At 43.4% G+C, this 19,126-nt stretch overlaps 1 protein-coding gene across 5 annotated transcripts in view; it reads left to right on the top strand.

The window, feature by feature from the left end:
* Window positions 1-19,126, top strand: part of OSBPL10 (oxysterol binding protein like 10) — a 313,824-nt gene that overhangs the window by 83,297 nt on the left and 211,401 nt on the right. For 2 of the 5 annotated variants that reach the window (XM_082724185.1, XM_082724183.1), the window contains exon 1: window positions 18,562-18,821. The exons of the other annotated variants lie outside the window; for them this stretch is intronic. In XM_082724185.1, the coding sequence (XP_082580311.1) occupies window positions 18,766-18,821 (56 nt within the window). In that variant the 5' untranslated portion in view covers window positions 18,562-18,765. Of the gene's footprint in view, window positions 1-18,561; window positions 18,822-19,126 lie in introns of those variants that run through there. 5 annotated transcript variants of the gene reach the window in all.

The raw sequence follows: 19,126 nt of genomic DNA, 5'->3' as shown, positions 1-19,126 counted from the left end.
CTTCCACGAAAATCAGGGCAGTTCCAGCTTTATTTGAGCTCAGTGACAAAACACCAGCTGTTCCCACGAGGTCAGACCAGGCTGGAAATGATGTTGGTTCAGGTTCCCTGAGAGGTTGTGGAGAGTGAGGGTGTGTGGAGGTTTCGGCCCACGGTGTCCTCCGCTTGGGATTATGTGTTCCCCCAGAGAGCAGGTGTGTGTCCGCAGCTGCCCAGGAGGACCCGGGTGACCTCACAGCGCCTTTGTTTTCGGACTGGGTGTTGGGCTCATGGTGGGTTGTGTTGCATGTTGGCTCTGGAGCCTGTGTTGCAGGAACAGCGGAGATTTTAATCTTTCTGGGGGTGCATTTTTGATGCGTCTGACCCTTTCAGGTTGGTTGCATTAAATGCCAGGGACAGCTAGCCAACAAGTGGATTTCATTTCGGAAGTGTGTTTGTTTTTCCAGGGCCCTTCATGGTGGCTTTATTGGATGGCCATACCTCATTTTGGCTTAATTCTTACGTTAGTGCCTGTGAGTGATTGCCAGGCCTGCTCCCTTTTTTCTCCCTAGCCCTGAGATTTGCTGACTGGGTGGCTGGTGTGTTTCTGCTGAGTTTTGGGTTTCTTGCCCGTCTGGGAGGCTTGGGATCCCATGAGGGAAGGTAGTCAAGCCAGAAAGCGAGAGCTGGGCAGGAGAAAGCGGATTAGAGTGGGTGTGGAGGGACTGGGTATGGGAGAGCAGGGAATGAGCAAGCCAGCGCTCTGGGTCCCGGAAGAGGTCCGTTATGGGATTTTTCCTGGTGAAGCCCCATGGCCCATGGACAGTGAGATTCGGATTTCTCCCTTTCATCTCCTGGCCTTCCCTTCCCCCAGGAGTCAGCAGCCCGCAGAACCCTTGGAGGAGGAATGACTCGAGGGCAGGCTTAGCTCACTGGTTGAAGCAAACATCACACCTTTGACCTCCAGGCTGAGTATTCGCCATTTCCTCACCAGTGTTTCTTCCTTCTCCATGACCCTGCTTTTAGATTCTTTCAAGTTGAGACCCTTTGTTCTGAGGGGGAAGATTTAGTATGTTCTAGAGTTGTGGTTGGGGGCCAGATCACTTAGGCTTACATCTTTACTGCAGAATGGCTGTGTGACTCTGGTAAGTGAGACAGCCCCTTTGTGCCTTGGTTTCCCTGTCTTTAAAGAAAGGGGTAATATGATATCTAACTCAGAGGGTTCGACAAAGCTTAGCAATTATTTTCTTCTCTGCCTTCCCAGCTCTCCTTCATAGCGGGACCATAGGATGAGGCAGGAATTTTTGTCCTCCAACTCCATCCCCATTCCCGGCCCCAGGAATGGTGCCTGGCTCTTAGTAGGTGCTCAACTAACTGTTGAGTGAATCCATGTGGGAAAGACTGTGCGAATGTTCTTTTTTGCTAGGGCCTCTTGTAGTCCATGTATCTTTGAATAGAGAGAGAACCAAAGAGGAAAGGCATGGAACTGGAAATGTCGGGAAAGTACAAGAACTAATAAATTCTCATCTTTCTTCACACTGTCCGCTTTCTGCATTGTTGAGCTGACCCTTCTCCCTCTCTGCTCTCTGTGGAAACTGAGACTTTCTAGAAGGTCACCCAGGGCACTGGTGACTGACTTGGGGGGCTGCATTAGGACTGGAAAGGGGCTTGTGAGAGTACTTGAGACAGTATGCTAGTGGGGCAGAGTGACAGGGGACGCCGTGTAGATTGGTGGGGAAGGAAGGCTTCGTTGAATGGCAGACACTTTGGAGCTGAGATCTGAATGGACAAGAACCACCTAGGTTAAGAGTAGGGAAGAGGTTTCTAGGCAGTGGAACAGCATGAGCAAAGGCCCTGAGGCAGGAAAGCCATGGAAGCAGGAAAATAGCCAGTGTGGCAGGAGCAGAGGGAACAGGGAGAGGCTTGGCAGAAGATACTGCAGAGGTGAGTGGGTGAGTGAAGTTACATCATGCAAGATCTTTAGGCCTGTTAAAGATTTTGGATCTTATATTGAATGCCATAGGAAGCCATTAAGGATTTTAATCAGAAGTACACGCTGACCTCATTTGTAGTTTAGGAAAAATCATTATGTTAAATAGAGGAAAATAGATTAGAAGTGAGTGAGAATGGATGTGGGAAGATCCACAGAAAAACTTTGTTTTGACTTCAGGGTTTAAAAGAGTATTTCAAGGGGCACCTGGGTGGCTCTGTGGGTTAAAGCCTCTGCCTTCGGCTTAGGTCCTGGTCCCAGGGTCCTGGGATCGAGCCCGGCATCGGGCTCTCTGCTCAGCAGGGAGCCTGCTTCCCCATCTCTCTTTGTCTGCCTCTCTGCCTACTTGTGATCTCTGTCTGTCAAATAAATAAATAAAATATTTTAAAAAAAAGAGTATTTAAAAATCCATATGGTCACTTCAATAGATGTTGAAAAGACATTTCACAAAAGCCAACATCTATTTTTTTAAACATCTATTTTTTTATTAAGTTTTGATTTTGAAATAATTTTCAATTTATAGTGTTGCAAAAATGTAATAACATTCTCATATACCATTCCCTCAGCTTTTCTAACCAACATCTATTTTTAATTAGCATTCTTAACAAATTAGAAATGGTTACTTCCTTATTATAATGAAGTATATCTCCCTGGAACAGCCAAATTCATACAATGTTAAATACTGGGATGAGTTTCCACTTAAGACAAGGACAATATGAGGTTGTGTGCTCACTTATATTAGAACATTTTGTGCCATGCAATAAGGCAAGAAAAGGAAATAAGCAATTAGGAAAGAGAGAGCCATCCTTCTCAGTACCTGTAATACCCAAAAGAGTTAAACTAAAAACTTCTAAAATTGATGAAATCAGTGATATGGTAAAATTGTAAAATAAATATCTAAAAATTTATACCAGTATAGGTGCGCCTGGCTGGCTCAGTTGGTAGAGGATATGACTCTTAATTTTGTGGTCATGAGTTTGAATCCCTCATTGGGCAGAGATTTCTTAAAAAAAGAATCAAGGGATCAGTCATTGAGCATCCGACTTGGGCTTGGGTCATGATCCCAGGATCCTGGGATCGAGTCCTACATCAGGCTCCCTGCTCATCCCTCTCCCACTCCCCCTGCTTGTGATCCCTCTCTCGCTGTATCTCTCTCTGTCAAATAAATAAATAAAATCTTTAAAAAAAAAAGTCTGTACCAGTGTAATAGAGATAAAATAGTTGCCTTAAATGCCAATGATTGCAGTAGGTTTGGTTCCAGTATTGTATAATTTTTCTTTGGAGGGCCAAGTTGAGAAGTGAGGAGAGAGATCTTGGAGAACAATACAGGAAGAGTAGAACAACTGGCCAGTGAGAAATCACTCCTGGTGGTCAAGAGACCAGAGGTAGAGATTTCAGTGGGGGCAGGGGTAAAGACAGTGTTATAGTAAATGATTTGTTTTTTTCAAAGTTTCATTTTTTAACTTTGTTGGTTTATAGAATACCATTTTAAAAATAGTTCTTAGTATATTGCTAAGGTCTTTTTTTCCCAAGGATTTTATCTATTTATTTGAGAGAGTGTGCACACCTGTGTGCAGGGGTGAGGTGGGGAAAGGAGTGGAGAGGGAGCAGATGCTGCGCTGAGCAGGGAGCCTGATAAGGGGCTTGATACCATGACTCTGTGATCATGACCTGATCTGAAATCAAGAGTCCGGACATGTAACCAACCCAGCCCCCTGGGTGCCCTGCTAAGGCCTTTTGAATTGTGGTTGTTTTCTGTTGAATCTTTTTCTGAGCTTTGTGTAGACACTCATATTTCTCCTAATATTGAGAGTTTCAATTTATTTTCCATTTATTACCATACTAGTCCTGTACTATGCTAGGACGGCAGTATGGGTACTGTGTGGAAGTAATGATTGTGAGCATTCTTCTCTTATTGATCATTTTCATAGGCAATGAGCTTCTTAACATTTTCAGCTTTTACTTTTAGAAGTGATGCGTGTGTATGCACACACACATGTTCTTGTGTAGGTATGGTTTTTAGAAACCATTTATCTGTTAAGGCAGTTTTCTGCTATTTCTGATTTGCTAAGGATTATTTTCTTTCTCCCATAGCTGTATATTAAATTTTCACATATTATTTCTCTGCATTTATTAAGGTAATCATACATTTTCTTAATTTCTTTAAAAATTTTAAGACATTTTTCTTTTTGTGTTTCTCTTACAACCTTTTCTACCCTTTTACTTTCATGTCCTTGTGACTTAGGGACATGTTTGGATTTTTTTTTTTAATCTGTTTAATTTGCAGTATCTGTTGTATAACTGTCAAGTTTAGTTCATTTATAATTTTGTGATTACTGATACATTTAGGTTTGTTTGGGCTGTTGTAATAGCTAATTTCTATTGGTTTGACTTTTTCTATGCTTTTCCCTCCCTGTCTTATTTTTGGGGGGATAGATTGGGTTTTTTGTTCTTTTGTTTTTATACCATCTTTTCCTTTCCATTGTTTTGGAATTTATACACTTTCATTTTTGTGGTTTTTCTTGAAATTGTGCATTGAGCCTTAAAAAGTATAAAGGTAACTATTTTAATCCCCTTCCCAAACCAGGTGAATAATTTCAGTGGTCCCCTCCTATCTTACATGCTGTCATTCATCATTTTAGTTCTTTTAAAAAATCCCACAAGTTTGGCATTTTTATTTCTATACAGACAGTATTTCTGCTTCTCATTTTATTCATTAGTCATTCCTTTTGCATATCAGATATTCAGATATATATCTTTAGGATTCTTTTTTTTTTTTTTTTTCTAAAGAAATTTAAAAGCTCCTTAATTGTTGGGGCCCCTGGTGGCTCAGTGGGTTAAGCCTCTGCCTTTGGCTCAGGTCACAATCCTGGGGTCCTGGGATGGAACCCTGCATCAGGCTCTCTGCTGTGCAGGGAGCCTGCTTCCCCACCCTCTCTTTGCCTGCCTCTCTGCCTAGTTGTGATCTGTCTGTCAAATAAATACATAAAATCTTTTTTTTTTTTTAAAGATTTTATGTATTTATTTGACAGAGAGGGAGATCACAAGTAGGCAGAGAGTCAGGCAGAGAGAGAGAGAAGCAGGTTCCCCGCTGAGCAAAGAGCCCGATGCGGGGCTCGATCCCAGGACCCTGAGATCATGACCCAAGCCGAAGGCAGTGGCTTAATCCACTGAGCCACCCAGGCGCCCCAATAAATAAAATCTTAAAAAAAAAATAAAAGCTCCTTAATTGAAGGTCTCTGTGTGTTTTAATATACCTGTAAAGATCCTTTGTATTCTCATTCTGCAACATTTCTGGGCACACAATTTTTTTAAAAAGATTTCATTTATTTATTTGTCAGAGGGACAGAGAGACAGAGAGAGAGAGAGGGAGGGAGGAAGAGCATAAGCAGGGGAAGCAGTAGGCTGAGGGAGAAGCCCAATGTGGGTCTCAACCCCAGGATCCCTGGGATTATAATCTGAGCCAAAAGCAAATGCTTAACCACTGAGCCACCCAGGCCTCCTTGGGCACACAATTTTAATTTGATAACTATTTTTTCTCTGTTTTGCAGATACTACTCTGCCTTCTGGTCACCATGGTTTCTGTGGAGAAACATGCCATCATTCTCATTGAGATTCCTTTGTGGAGGACCTGACCTTTCTCTTTGCTTTCTTTCAGGATTTTTGCTTTGGTGTTTGGATTTCCTTTTTTTCTTTTCTTTCTTTTTTCTTTCTTTTTTTTAAGGTTTTATTTATTTATTTGAGAGAGAGACAGTGAGAGAGAGCATGAGTGAGGAGAAGGGCAGAGAGAGAAGCAGACTCCCCATGGAGCTGGGAGCCCGATGTGGGACTCGATCCCGGGACTCTGGGATCATGACCTGAGCCGAAGGCAGTTGTCCAACCATCTGAGCCACCCAGGTGTCCCTGGTGTTTGGATTTTCATTATGACATGATTAGTTGTGAAATTCTTTTTATTTGTCATGCTTGAGATACACGAGAGTCCATTTTGGAAAATTTGCAGCTGTTATTTACTTAAATATTGTCTTCCCATCATTCTCTCCATTCTGTTGTTTGATGCAGATCAGTGTTTGGCCTCCTGATCTGCTAATGTCTCTCCCGTGGTTTCAGTGTATCTTTTCTGTTGTTGCTGCAGTTTGGGGGAATTTCTTTAAGTATATCTTTCAGGTTACTTATTCTCCTTCTCTCTCTGTTTTTTAATTTTTATGATTTAAAAAATATTTATTTGACACACACACACACACACAGTGAGAGAGGGTACACAGACAGGAGGAGTGGGAGAGGGAGAAGCAGACCCCCACTGAGCAGGGACCCTGATGCAGGACTTGATCCCAGAACCCTGGGACCTGAGCCAAAGGCAGATACCCAATGACTGAGCCACCCAACCATCTCTCTCTCTTTTTTTTAAGAAAATATTTATTCATTCAGTTTTATATAGAGAGGGAACAGGGGAAGGGGCAGACGGAGAGAGAATCCCGAAGCCGACTCCCTGCTGAGCTCAGAGCCTGATGTAGCAGGTCACAATCCCAGCACTCTGAGATCTTGACTAGAGCCAAAATCATGAGTCAGCCACTTAACCGATTGAGCCATCCAGGCACCCCCAGATTACTTACTCTCTTTTTAACTGTTTCGAATCTACTGCTTTAACCATCCAGAGATTGTTTTTTTTTTTTTTTAATTTTGATTTTTTTGAGGTATAGTTCATACACAGTGTTACATTGGTTTGAAGTGTACAAAACAGTGATTTGACAAGTCTGTATGTTATGCTATGCTCACCACAAGTGTAGCTCCCATCTCTCATCCTACAACTACAATGCCATTACAGTACCATTGATGACATTCCCTATGCTATACAATCTTTTAATTAAAAAAAATTATAATTTTAATGAATAGTGGTTGCATTTTGTTTTCAAATATGCCTCTTCTTTCCTGATAGTCTTTTGTTATGTGCACATCTTTGTATTTGTATACTTTATTTCATTAACTATTTTATACCCAGCTATTATATACTCTTTATCTGACAATTTTAATTATCTGCTATTCTTGGAGATTTGAATGCGTTGTGGCTTTTGTTTTTTGTTTTTGCTGCCAAAACTCAGTCCTAGTGGCTTGTCTTCTTTTGTACTTGGTGATCTTTGTGAATATGTTGCTTGACCTTAACTACATGACAATATACATTAGGTATGCTTCCTCCAGAGGGGATTTACTTTTGTTTCTTAGAGTAGACGGGGGGTGCTGATCTGAGACCATTTAAGACCCCCTTGAGGGTCTTGGTTTAAAGGGGATCCCAGGTGTGGCTTCTCCCATACCTGGGAGAAATTGAGCCCACTATTGCAGTAGCATGCTACTATCAACATCTGCCCTCAAGACAGCCAACCCAGCTGCCCACAGCCCCAGTACCACATGGGTACATATGTGTGGGGCCTTCCTTAGAACCCTTCTTGGTTTCCTGTGAGATTTCTTACATAGTGTCTAGAACTCAGTTATCATAGCAGGAAGACTCCTCAAAACCTCCATTGCCCATGATACCAGAAGTGAAAGGACTTTCTCAGCTTCACATTTAATGATAATCACCTGAACACCAAACAAAGTTTGAGTTCCAAGATTTTTTCCTTTGTGTTTTGAAAGCATTCCTTTGTCTTCTGACATCCAGTGTTGCTCTTGACACTCGGATGTCAGTCTGGTATTTTTCTTTCTTCATAGGTTTTCTGCTTTTTTCCTCTGGAAACTTTTAAATTTCTTCTTTTTCTTTGATTCGTAATTTTACTCTAATAGATCTAGATGTGGCTTTTTCTCATTCAGTCTTTCTGGCATTCTGTTAATTCTTTTAATATGAAGTGTTAACTCTTTCTTTAACTGTTGCAAATTTTTGGTTCTTATTTCTTTAAATATTTCCCCTTCACCTTTTATTCTTTTTTCCTCCACGTGGAACTGCTGTAAGGTGGATGTTGACACTTCTATGGTATCATAGTTTTCCACCTTTAAAATCCAGTCCTGTTGCCTTTAGCAAGTGTGCACTGATGAATCTTCTAGCTCACCAATTCATTTTTCCACCTCTTTCTGCTTTCCTCCCATTCCTTCAAGTGCCCTTTTACAAAACTTCTTTTTCTTTTTTAAGATTTAAAAAATTTATTTGTCAGAGAGAGAGAGAGCGAGCACAAGGGGAGGGGCAGGCAGTAGGCAGAGGGGGGAGCAGCAGGCAGAGGGAGAAGCAGGCTACCCACTGAGCAAGGAGCCTGAAGCAGCACTTGATCCTAGGACTCTCTGGGATTATGTCCCAAGCCAAAGGCAAACGCTTAATGACTGAGCCACCCAGGTGTCTTATTTTTCCAAACTCAGTATTTTCCATTGGTGGTTCTGTTTCTTTCTACTCCCCATTTCTGGTTGCCTCCCATAGCTCACTGAAGCTGTTTAAATTATTTAAGTTTTCTTCCCATTAGGCCTGCTTCTTCCACTGTGAACTGTTCCATTCTTTCTCCCACCTCCTTTAATGGCACACATGCTTCTCGAATTTCTGCTTCTTTTTGCTACTGTCAGGTACCTTTTATTACTTGGTGATGGTTAGCTGCTGACTCGGTGGGGGAGGATGCCCTGAGGAGCGAAGGGCAGCCTGGATCTCTTCATCTCTGTCTTCTTTCTTCTTCATCCCAATGACTTGACCCGAGTCTTTCTTAATGCTGCCTGACTGTGGCTTTGGAGAGGTATTGAGGTGGGAAGGCAGGGAGTCAGGAGCTGGCTGGCTCCATTGTACTTACTCTTGTTATGGAACCCCCAAAGCCAGGCACTGCCTAGATACCACAGCAGCTTCTGAGCTGGTGCTTCTACTTAACCTGGGCAGTAATAGTGACATGTGTGGTCGAGTTGGAGGACTCTTCCTTGAAACTGTGCCCCCTTTATGGCCCTTGTGCTCCCTGGCCCCCGCCTGTCCCTGCATTTGGGAACCTGTGCACCTCTGCTCTGCACCCCAGTCTCTCAACATCCTTTCTGTTCTGTGGCATCTCTAGGATTGGGTTCTGAGGAGACAGCCAGATGATGTGCTTGTTCTCCACCTGAACAAAGAAGAAAGAAAGGGGAAAAAAAATAGATTTTTAAGGAAATAATACTATCCTTTGCAGAAAACACAAGTACTTCCCATTTGATTAGATCATTTGGAAAGTGGGGCCATTGCATGTAGAACCCGGAACGTTTGATCCCCAAATGGGCATAGTCTTAAACAGTCTTTGGGAAGTAACTATTGTTTTTGTGTGAAGTTTGAAAATGATACAGTAACTCTTTATCCTCTACAGATGTGATGGTGATCTATTGTGTGGGACCCTAAAGGAAGTCTGTTCTGAAAACTTAATGATCCATGGTGAACGCTTCACTCACATATCTGTCATACAGTTCTTAAAGTTTGAGTGTCTTGAAATTAACATGGCCTTGTTCCTCATGGTCATAAGTAAGAAATGTAGATATATTAAGCACAATTTCTCATGCTGGATGTGTGTGGTATACATGTATGTATAATGGGGATATATCATTGATGTGAAATTATTCTCAGCAATTGAGTGATTTCTAAACACTCTTTAGGTTTATAACAGGTTGTTACCTTTTGTTTAATATGGTGATATGATTGGTCTTCATCCATGTTACTTTTTCTGGATTCTGCATTGTGTTTAACCCAAATAATTATAACAAGTACATAATTTGTTGCTTTTGCTCACAGAATCCTTTCAGATAACATAACTATAGGCTTCTTGAGAGCAGAAACTGACCTGTTGACCAGTGTATCTTCAGCATTTGGCATATAGTAGGGTTGCTAAATGTTGGTGGGAGCAGTGAGCGTTATAATCCCGTTTTAACAACCTGCTCACTGGCTGGCACAGAAAGAGGGGTCACATGGGTTGGTGTGTCAGTTAGGAATAGTGTTCAGCTGCGATTAACAGGTGGCATCAGCCGCTGGCTCTCAAGTTTGGCCTCAGTTGCAGTCACCCGGGGAGCTTGGAAAATTACCGATGCCTGGCTTTCACTCCCAGAAATTCCGATTTAATTGGTCTATATGCATGCGTAGGGGAGTGGACCTTGGAACTAGGGGTTTTAGTCTGCTTGGGCAGCTATAACAAGACTGGGTGGCTTAGACAACAGAAATTTATTTCTCGGTTATGGAGGCCAGAAGTCTGAGAGCAAGTTGCCAACAAGGTGGGTTTCATTCTGAGGCCTCTTCTCTTGAGTGGTAGATGACCGCCATCTTGCTGTGTGCACAGGGAGAGAGCGAGCTTGTTCTCTGCAGTCTCTTCCTTGTAAGGACACTAATTCTACCAGACCAAATGGTCCCTCCCTCCCCCTGCCCATAACCTAATTCAAACCTCATTTCTTCCTTATAGGGCCTGTCTCCAAATACAGACATGTTGGAGGTTAGGGCTTCTAGATATGAATTTGGGGAGGACAAAATTCAATCTATAACGCCAGATGATTCTGATATGCAGCCTTTATTTTTATGTCACATAAAAAGTTTGGAGGTTAACTTTTTAGGGTTGGAGTTGCAGGGGCTGGGTGGGGGGTTCCACAGAGTTCAAAGACCCAGGCTCCTTCTCACTTCCTGCTTCACCATCCGCAGGCCGTGGCCATGGCCTTCAAAGTTGGAATGTGGAAATTCCAGGCGTGATATCCATCTTCTGAAAAGGCAGGGGAAGGAATCCAATACACCATTGTTCCTTGTTAGCTAGAACTCAGTCACATGACCACCTCTCGCTGAGAGGAAGGTTGGGAAGTATATTCGGGCATGGCCTACTGTGCCCAGCTAAAAATTGGAGTCCTCTTGATTCAAGAGAGAAGAGAAAATACATATTGGGTCGGGCAGTCAGCCATCTCTGCTACATCTGGTTTCAGACCGTGCCAGAGTGGAGGTTGCAGACCCTAGTTTCAACTGAGTAATCTTTCCACTGCTCCCAGTAAAAGTGGAACATGGGTATTGGGAAACATCTGGTAAACTTGGGCTTGCTGCATCAACAAGGACCGATCTGCTTGACAGTAAGGTAGGGTCATGGCACTCCGTGAATCTTGAAGTAAACACGTCAGCGTATGGTCACAAACAGCACATTTCAGTTCTTACCTCACTGACATTTTGTCAGCATTCCACACAGCGGGTCATAGCCTCCTTTCCCAGACGTTCTCTTTCTGGGGTTCTGGTTTCCTCCTAGCTCTCTGCCTCGGGTTCTCCTAGCTCTCTGCCTCGGGTTCTGTCTCTTTTGCTGTTCACGATTAGATCCCCCCACATCTTGGTTTTAAGAATACTCCTCCCTGCCCCCCCTTCTCCTCTCGTCTCTTTCTGTGTTAATCTCATACACGCCTTTGGCCTCCGTGTCTCCTTATTTACAGGTGATTTCAACTTGATAGCCATAGCCCAGACCTCCTCTGGGCTCCAGCCCCATTCATCCAGCTGCTAACGGACGTCTCTTGAAAGTTGTAAAGGTCTCGCAGGTGCAGAATTCCCCAAACACAATTCCCTGTTCATCATGAAGTCTTGTCGATGGTGCCCCTGCGGTAAGCCTGCCTCTCCATGCTGGCCAAGCCTAGTGCCGGGAACACTGAAGTGTTTTCTTTTATTTATTTATTTGACACACAGAGAGAGAGAGAGATCCCAAGCAGGCAGAGAGGCAGACAGAGAGGGGGAAGCAGGCTCCCCGCTGAGCAGGGAGCCCCATGTGGGGCTCGATCCCAGGACTCCGAGACCACGACCGGAGCTCAAGGCAGAGGCTCAACCCACTGAACCACCCAGGCGCCCGTGGAGTGTTTTCTTTTAAAGATTTTGTTTATTTGTCAGAGAGAGAAAGAGAGGGAGAGCGAGCAAGTGCATGTGCAAGCAGGGGGAGTATCAGGCAGAGGGAGAAGCAGGCGGCCTGCCCAGCAAGGAGCCAGGAGCAGGACTCGATCCCACAACCCTGGGATCGTGACCTGAACTTCGCCAAAGCAGATGCTTAACGGACTGAGCCACCCAGGTGTCCCTGAAGTGTTTTATTTTAAATACTTTTATTAAGGTATAATTTACACACCATTAAATTCACCATCCAGTTTGAGAACATTTCTATCCCTGAAAAAAATTCCCTGTAGCTGGTTTGTGGTTTATCCTGCTCCCGTTCTCAGCTGTTCATCTGCTTTTTCTAGCTGTAAATTTGCCTCCTCTGAACATTGTGTATAAACGAAACTATGTAACGTTTCATCTTTTGCACCTGGTTTCCTCTACTTAGCATAAGCCTTTTGAGGCTACCCCGTGGGGTAGCACATGTATCAGTATTTTTTTAATTGCTAAATAGTATTTCATTGTCTGCATAGATCACATTTTGCTTATCCTTTCACCAGCGGATGGATATTTTGACCTTGGGAACTCCCTAACCAGGTCACATTCTCTTCTCTTCTCCAGGAGACACTCACCGCAGCTATAATTTTGCCATTTATTTTAGTGACTATTTTGTGTGTTGGAGTCATTCATCCACCCCACCATGCATTCGAGTAGGGGCCTTGTCCATACCCCATCCCACCAGTGTAGCCTTAGCTCTTGGCACAGGGTGCCTAGCACATTGTGGGTACTCAGTGCAAAAGGATTGTTTTTAAAGAAATGAGTCAATTCTTGCAAATAGAACCTAGTTTTAGAACTAGGTTTTCTCCTTTTTTTTTTTTCAGAAATTTGGACTTATATAGACTCTTTTTTTTTAACCCTGGGTAAAGCTATCCACATCTGGGGTGCCTGGGTGTCTCAGTCGGTTAAGCGTCTGCCTTGGGCTCAACTTATGATCTTGGGGTCCTTCGATGGAGTCTTCCATCGGGCTCCCTGCTCAGTGAGGAGGCTGCTTCACCCTTTCCCTCTGCTCCCCTCCCCCACCACTGTGCTCTCTTGCTATTTCAAGTAAATAAATACAACCTTAAAAAAAGTCCTCTTCAGGGGCACCTGGGTGGCTCAGTGGGTTGAGACCTCTGCTTTCGGCTCGGGTCATGATCCCAGGGTCCTGGGATGGAGCCCTGCATCGGGCTCTCTGCTGGGCGGGGAGCCTGCTTCCTCCTCTCTCTCTGCCTGCCTCTCTGCATACTTGTGATCTCTGTCTGTCAAATGAATAAATAAAATCTTAAAAAAAAAAAAAAAGTCCTCATCAAAGAACTTTTGTACCGCTGACCATGTTGAGAATCAGGTGCTAATCCTTGCCCAGTAAGATTTCCATGGCATGTCAACCAAAGAACAAATCAAGGCTCTTGTTTTAAGTTCTGCCTTGTTGGCATTGTAGTCAATTAACTAAACTGCTGACACAATGTAATACGAACGTCAGCATTGGGTACGATTTACTGTTTGCGTTTGGAAATGCGACGTGTGCTTTGGAAGCTCTTGTTTTCTAACCAGACAGATCTTTAGGCCCAGTGATGGTGGGATAGTCTGCAAAAGAGAGTCATTCGGCTTTCTGCTTTTGCAGGACTGGATGTCAAAGCTCAGAGTGGATAAAGGACTTTGTCACCAATGTGAGAACCAGTGGCTCTTGAAGTGTGGGCATTGCAGCAGCATCAGCCTCAGCCCTGGAAGATGTTAGAAATTCAAATTCTCAGGGCACCTGGTTGGCTTAGTCGGTTAAACATCTGCATCTGCCAGGTCATGATCCTGGGGTCCTGGGATTGAACCCCACGTCAGGCTCCCAGCTCAGTGGGGAGCCTGCTTCTCCCTCTCCCTTTGCCCCTCCCCCCTGCTTGTGCAGGCACTCTCTCTGTCACTCTTTCAAATAAATACATAAAATCTTAAAAAAAAAAAATTCACATTCTCATGCTTCACGCCAGACTTCCGCAATCAGAAAGTCTGGGGAGGGTCCAGTGAGCTGCTTCTTAATAAGGTTCCAGGTGATTCTGATGCAGCTAAAGCTTGAAAACTGCTGGTCTAGGCCATAGGCCGCTTACCACCAAGTAAGACCTCTTTTGTGCTGCATCACCCTAGGAAGGATGCAAGATCCTTTGATCCAAGGACAGTGGAATTTAGGGCTTGACTGAATTGGGTATCTGGGGACAAAACTGAGATTCCTGGGAATCTGAATTGCTTCCCCGGGTAGGTCTCCGCTCTATTCATCTCCGTGGGAGCCAGGCTGGGAACGCCTACCCTTCTTTACCCCAGGGCTTTAGCGAGTACCAGAATCTTTTTCACCGTGACTTGATGTGTGAGTTCAGCCTTCCAGTCCAAAGCAGGGACCTGAATCAAGACTCGGCCCATTGTAAGTATCCTCGGGTAAATTACCTGTGCCCTCAACGGCAAGAGTGCAAATGGGAGCTCTGTGCCTCAGGATACCTCCTGATATTTTACAGTCTTCTTACTACAGTGTTAAGAGTCTTCCCTGAAGGCACTGGAAACTCAAGAGTTAATAGTTCAGAAGGTGAGAGGCATTGTTCTGAAAGCCTGTATTAATCCTTGTCAGACAGGTCTCTGTTCTTGCTTTTGGAATTAAATCACCCCGTCTCTAGAAGCAGATTGAATCTCATCATAGATCAAATCCAAGCACAGTGCATCAAATCTCGTGTTCAAAGTTAACGTTGACTTATGCTGGTGCTTTATTAGGTGGTTCTAGAGGCCGCTGGGTGGCTCGCTCCTTAATCTTCAGGTGGGTTTTTCAGCCCGGGTCCCTACGAACAGCTGAGCACCTGCCTAATGTTGCTTGATGATCCGATTACTTGGGAGCTTTCTGCCAGGTAGTTTTGGAACTTTTCCTTAAATCTTTCTCAAAAATACTTCCAAAGGGACAGAGCCAAGAAAACCCACTGCCTGGGTGGTTGTGATTTTGGAGCTGGGATTGGGCTCGTTCAGACGCAGACAAAATGAGGTCGTCGCACACTTAAATAATAAATAAATAATAAATAAATAATAAATCCTGCTTGGTTGTCCGGGCGTGTAGGTGCTCAGGCATTTGCTGTGTGAGTGATGGTGGGGGAAGCCGAAAACCAGGCTCCTGAACAACACCCGTGAGGTTTTCTTCCATCTGTGACTTTGTGCTGGCTCCTCTCCTGCAGGGCGTTTTAGGGAAACTTTGAAATTTCGCATTCCTGATTTCCTGACCTCATCTGCAAAGATGCTGATTCTCTAGGTGTGGGTTGGAGTTAGAAATCCACATTTTTAACAAGCTGCTTAACTGATTTGGTAAGCAGCGAATGGCCAATCCAAACTGTAAGACACATTCTTTTTAGAAGGCAAGATACTGCAGTATTTTTTTAAACCATACGTTATTAGCTGTCAGTTTTATTTATGGATTTTTTTTTTTTTTTTTTTTTTTTTACTTTAGAGATTTTTTTTTTTAAAAGATTTATTCATTTGAGAGCATAAGCGGGGGGGAGAGGCAGAGGGAGAAGGACAAGCAGACTCCACTGAGCAGAGCCCGATGTGGGGCTTAATCCCAGGACCCTGAGATCATGACCTGAGCCGGAGGCAGAGACTTAACCATCTGAGCCACCCAGGTACTCCTAGAGATTTTTTAAATTTAGAAATATGTGCCAATACTTTTATTATGGTTTTGCCTCTGTCATGCCCTCCCCACTCTAACCTATTCTCCTAGCTTTTCCTAATTTTCCTATTAACCTATTTTCTCCTAAATGAATATAAATCATAAATGCCAATTACATTTAAATGTTATATTACTAAAACTAATACTACTTATTTTTTAAAAACTGAAGTCTTTAATACACTATTTTCCTGTGAACTGTAAAGAGTGTGACCTATAACATTTCTACTACTTGATGGTTTTTTGGGCAGTGTTTTGGAAAATTTATCCATGCACATTTAAAAAGTCTTATCGGGTGCTTGGGTGGCTCAGTCAGTTAAGTGTCTGCCTTTGGCTTAGGTCATGATCCTGGGGTCCTGGGATCGAGCCCCAAATCAGGCTCCCTGTTCAGTTTTCTCTCTCTCTCAATCTCTCTAGCTCTCAAATAAATCTTGAAAAAAAAAAAAGCCCTATTTTTTGCCAGTGTATATAATTATTTGAAAAATCTAAAATAAAACTGACTGTTGTCTTGGATGTCTATTTTCTGCATATCTGTTCAATCCTACAGAATTAATAGGTGATAGGATTCTACAACCTCCCAATCTGACTGTATTTGCTTTTTTTCTTGCATTTCTATCAGTTTTTTTTTTAATTTTTTATTTTTTATAAACATATACTTTTATCCCCAGGGGTACAGGTCTGCGAATCACCAGGTTTACACACTTCACAGCACTCACCAAAGCACATACCCTCCCCAATGTCCATAATCCCACCCCCTTCTCCCAAACCCCCTCCCCCCAGCAACCCTCAGTTTGTTTTGTGAGATTAAGAGTCACTTATGGTTTGTCTCCCTCCCAATCCCATCTTGTTTCATTTATTCTTCTCCTACCCACTTAAGCCCCCATGTTGCATCACCACTTCCTCATATCAGGGAGATCATATGATAGTTATCTTTCTCTGCTTGACTTATTTTGCTAAGCATGATACGCTCTAGTTCCATCCATGTTGTCGCAAATGGCAAGATTTCATTTCTTTTGATGGATGCATAGTATTCCATTGTGTATATATACCACATCTTCTTGATCCATTCAGCTGTTGATGGACATCTAGGTTCTTTCCATAGTTTGGCTATTGTGGACATTGCTGCTATAAACATTCGGGTGCACGTGCCCCTTTGGATCACTACGTTTGTATCTTTAGGGTAAATACCCAGTAGTGCAATTGCTGGGTCATAGGGCAGTTCTATTTTCAACATTTTGAGGAACCTCCATGCTGTTTTCCAGAGTGGCTGCACCAGCTTGCATTCCCACCAACAGTGTAGGAGGGTTTCCCTTTCTCCGCATCCTCGCCAGCATCTGTCATTTCCTGACTTGTTGATTTTAGCCATTCTGACTGGTGTGAGGTGATCTCTCATTGTGGTTTTGATTTGTATTTCCCTGATGTCGAGTGATATGGAGCACTTTTTCATGTGTCTGTTGGCCATCTGGATGTCTTCTTTGCAGAAATGTCTGTTCATGTCCTCTGCCCATTTCTTGATTGGATTATTTGTTCTTTGGGTGTTGAGTTTGCTAAGTTCTTTATAGATTTTGGACACTAGTCCTTTATCTGATATGTCATTTGCAAATATCTTCTCCCATTCTGTCAGTTGTCTTTTGATTTTGTTAACTGTTTCCTTTGCTGTGCAAAAGCTTTTGATCTTGATGAAATCCCAATAGTTCATTTTTTCCCTTGCTTCCCTTGCCTTTGGCGTTGTTCCTAGGAAGATGTTGCTGCAGCTGAGGTCGAAGAGGTTGCTGCCTGTGTGAGGAAGGAATCCATCAAAATCCTTGAGGAGAACACAAGCATTTCTATCAGTTTGCTTTATGTATTTTTGATCCTCTGTTTTTGCTTCTTTGCAGTGAAAACTATTTTAATCCACAGGAGTATCTTAACGGTTTAGAGTTATGAACTATATCACTAGATTGCCTGCGTTAAAATCTAGCCCCATCATTTCCTGTTTGTAAGATCCTGAACAAGTTACTCTTTCTTCACTTGAATTTTTTCCCCTGTAGGAAGAGGTTATGATCGCATTTTTTCCCAGAACTGCTGGGAGTTATAAATGAATTAATATGGTAATAATCCATGGCATGTAGAAAGTGCTCTGTGAAGATTAGCAGTTGTTTTTACTAATGGTTCAGCTTCTCTATCTTTAAGATTTCTGAAAACTAACATAATGGTTGTGCTATACACAGCCCATATCCTAAATTTTTCTGATCGATTGAAATTGGACCTGTATCGCATGCCCAAATGTTTGGGAATGACGAAGTCCTTCTGTGATTCTGTGATAGCGTCTACTTGTCCCCTGGTTGGTGATGAGCCTTAAGGCCCTCTCACAACTTAGCACCTTCTGGAGGATGTTGGAATCTCTGCCTTTTGGGGCATGCATGTGGCAGTGGTGGACTTCTCTGATCGTAAGTCAAACAGTAAGTAGTGGAGACTCTTGGAATGGTCATCAAGAGGACGTGACCACCAGTTGACCCCATGAGCTGGACCTGGGCATCCAGAGGCCTCTCAGCTCCTCCCCTGTGCTAGGAATGTGGGTTCCTGCTCCCAGAAGCTGCTCCAAGGATGCAGACTTGAGATGGTGATGTGATAGTGAGACACCTGCACGGTATCCATGACCTTTAAGGTTTGGAGGGTGGGCACGTGGATTTGTTTTGCTGCTGCCCAAGGCAGGCCTCCTGTGTAAATTCTCTTTGTGTATTAAACTGCCACCTACCCACTGGGAGGGGCCTGGCCCCTCAAGTCCCTCCCTGTCCCTTTTTTTTTTTTTTTTTTTTTTTTAGATTTTGTTTATTTATTTGATAGAGATCACAAGTAGGCAGAGAGGCAGGCAGAGAGAGAGGGGGAAGCAGGCTCCCTGCTGAGCAGAGAGCCTGATGCAGGCCCCCCTCCCTCCCCTCCTTAAGCTACAGTTTCACATTACATCCCGGAATCTCTGAATGGGCTGGGAATTCACGGAGGGAACATGGCCATCCTATCGTCGCAAGTTACAGGACTTAAGCAGATCTCAGACGTTCAAGTTTGGCTAGGATTGAGGAGGCCTTGGAGTTTGTAAGGTTTTGGCGCTTCCTCTCCAGGTTACCGTGAGAGAAGTTCTACAAGATTTCCCTTCTCTGTTCAAGTCAGAAACTCTAAGGATTATGAGCGTGAGCCCTTCCCCGTGAGAAGACCACCATGATCAGGTGTTATGGGCCTCCCTGGGATGCATGAATACCCTCTCACGTGTGACTGGCACTTCTGAGGAGGCAACTCCGTGTGGAGAAATTATATACGCTGCTCTCTGGAGATGAGAAGGGCTCACTGGAGGTGGTCAACAGGCGGTGTCAGGTTTGAAGACTTAAGGTGAATTTAGGAGAATACACCCACAGTTTGATATTTCCCCTCCTCCTTCATATACCGAGTTTGCTTTGCAGATTTTCATTTTAATTTTTCTGTAAACAGTAGATTGGAAGTTTTAGAAATGTGATTCTAGGTGTCAGAAATGGTGATATTTTATTATATTTTTATTATGTATTTTTTAAAAAGCTTTTATTTATTTGACAGAAATCACAAGTAGGCAGAGAGGCAGGAAGAGAGAAAGGAGGAAGCAGGCTCCCCGCTGAGCAGAGAGCCCGATGTGGGCTCGATCCAGGACCCTGGATCATGAC

This window comes from Mustela nivalis (assembly GCF_964662115.1).
Source record: "Mustela nivalis genome assembly, chromosome: 1".
Classification (NCBI taxonomy): Eukaryota; Metazoa; Chordata; class Mammalia; order Carnivora; family Mustelidae; genus Mustela; species Mustela nivalis.
The sequence above is the reverse complement of the archived record's forward strand: the minus strand, read 5'-3'. Positions and strand labels throughout refer to the sequence as shown.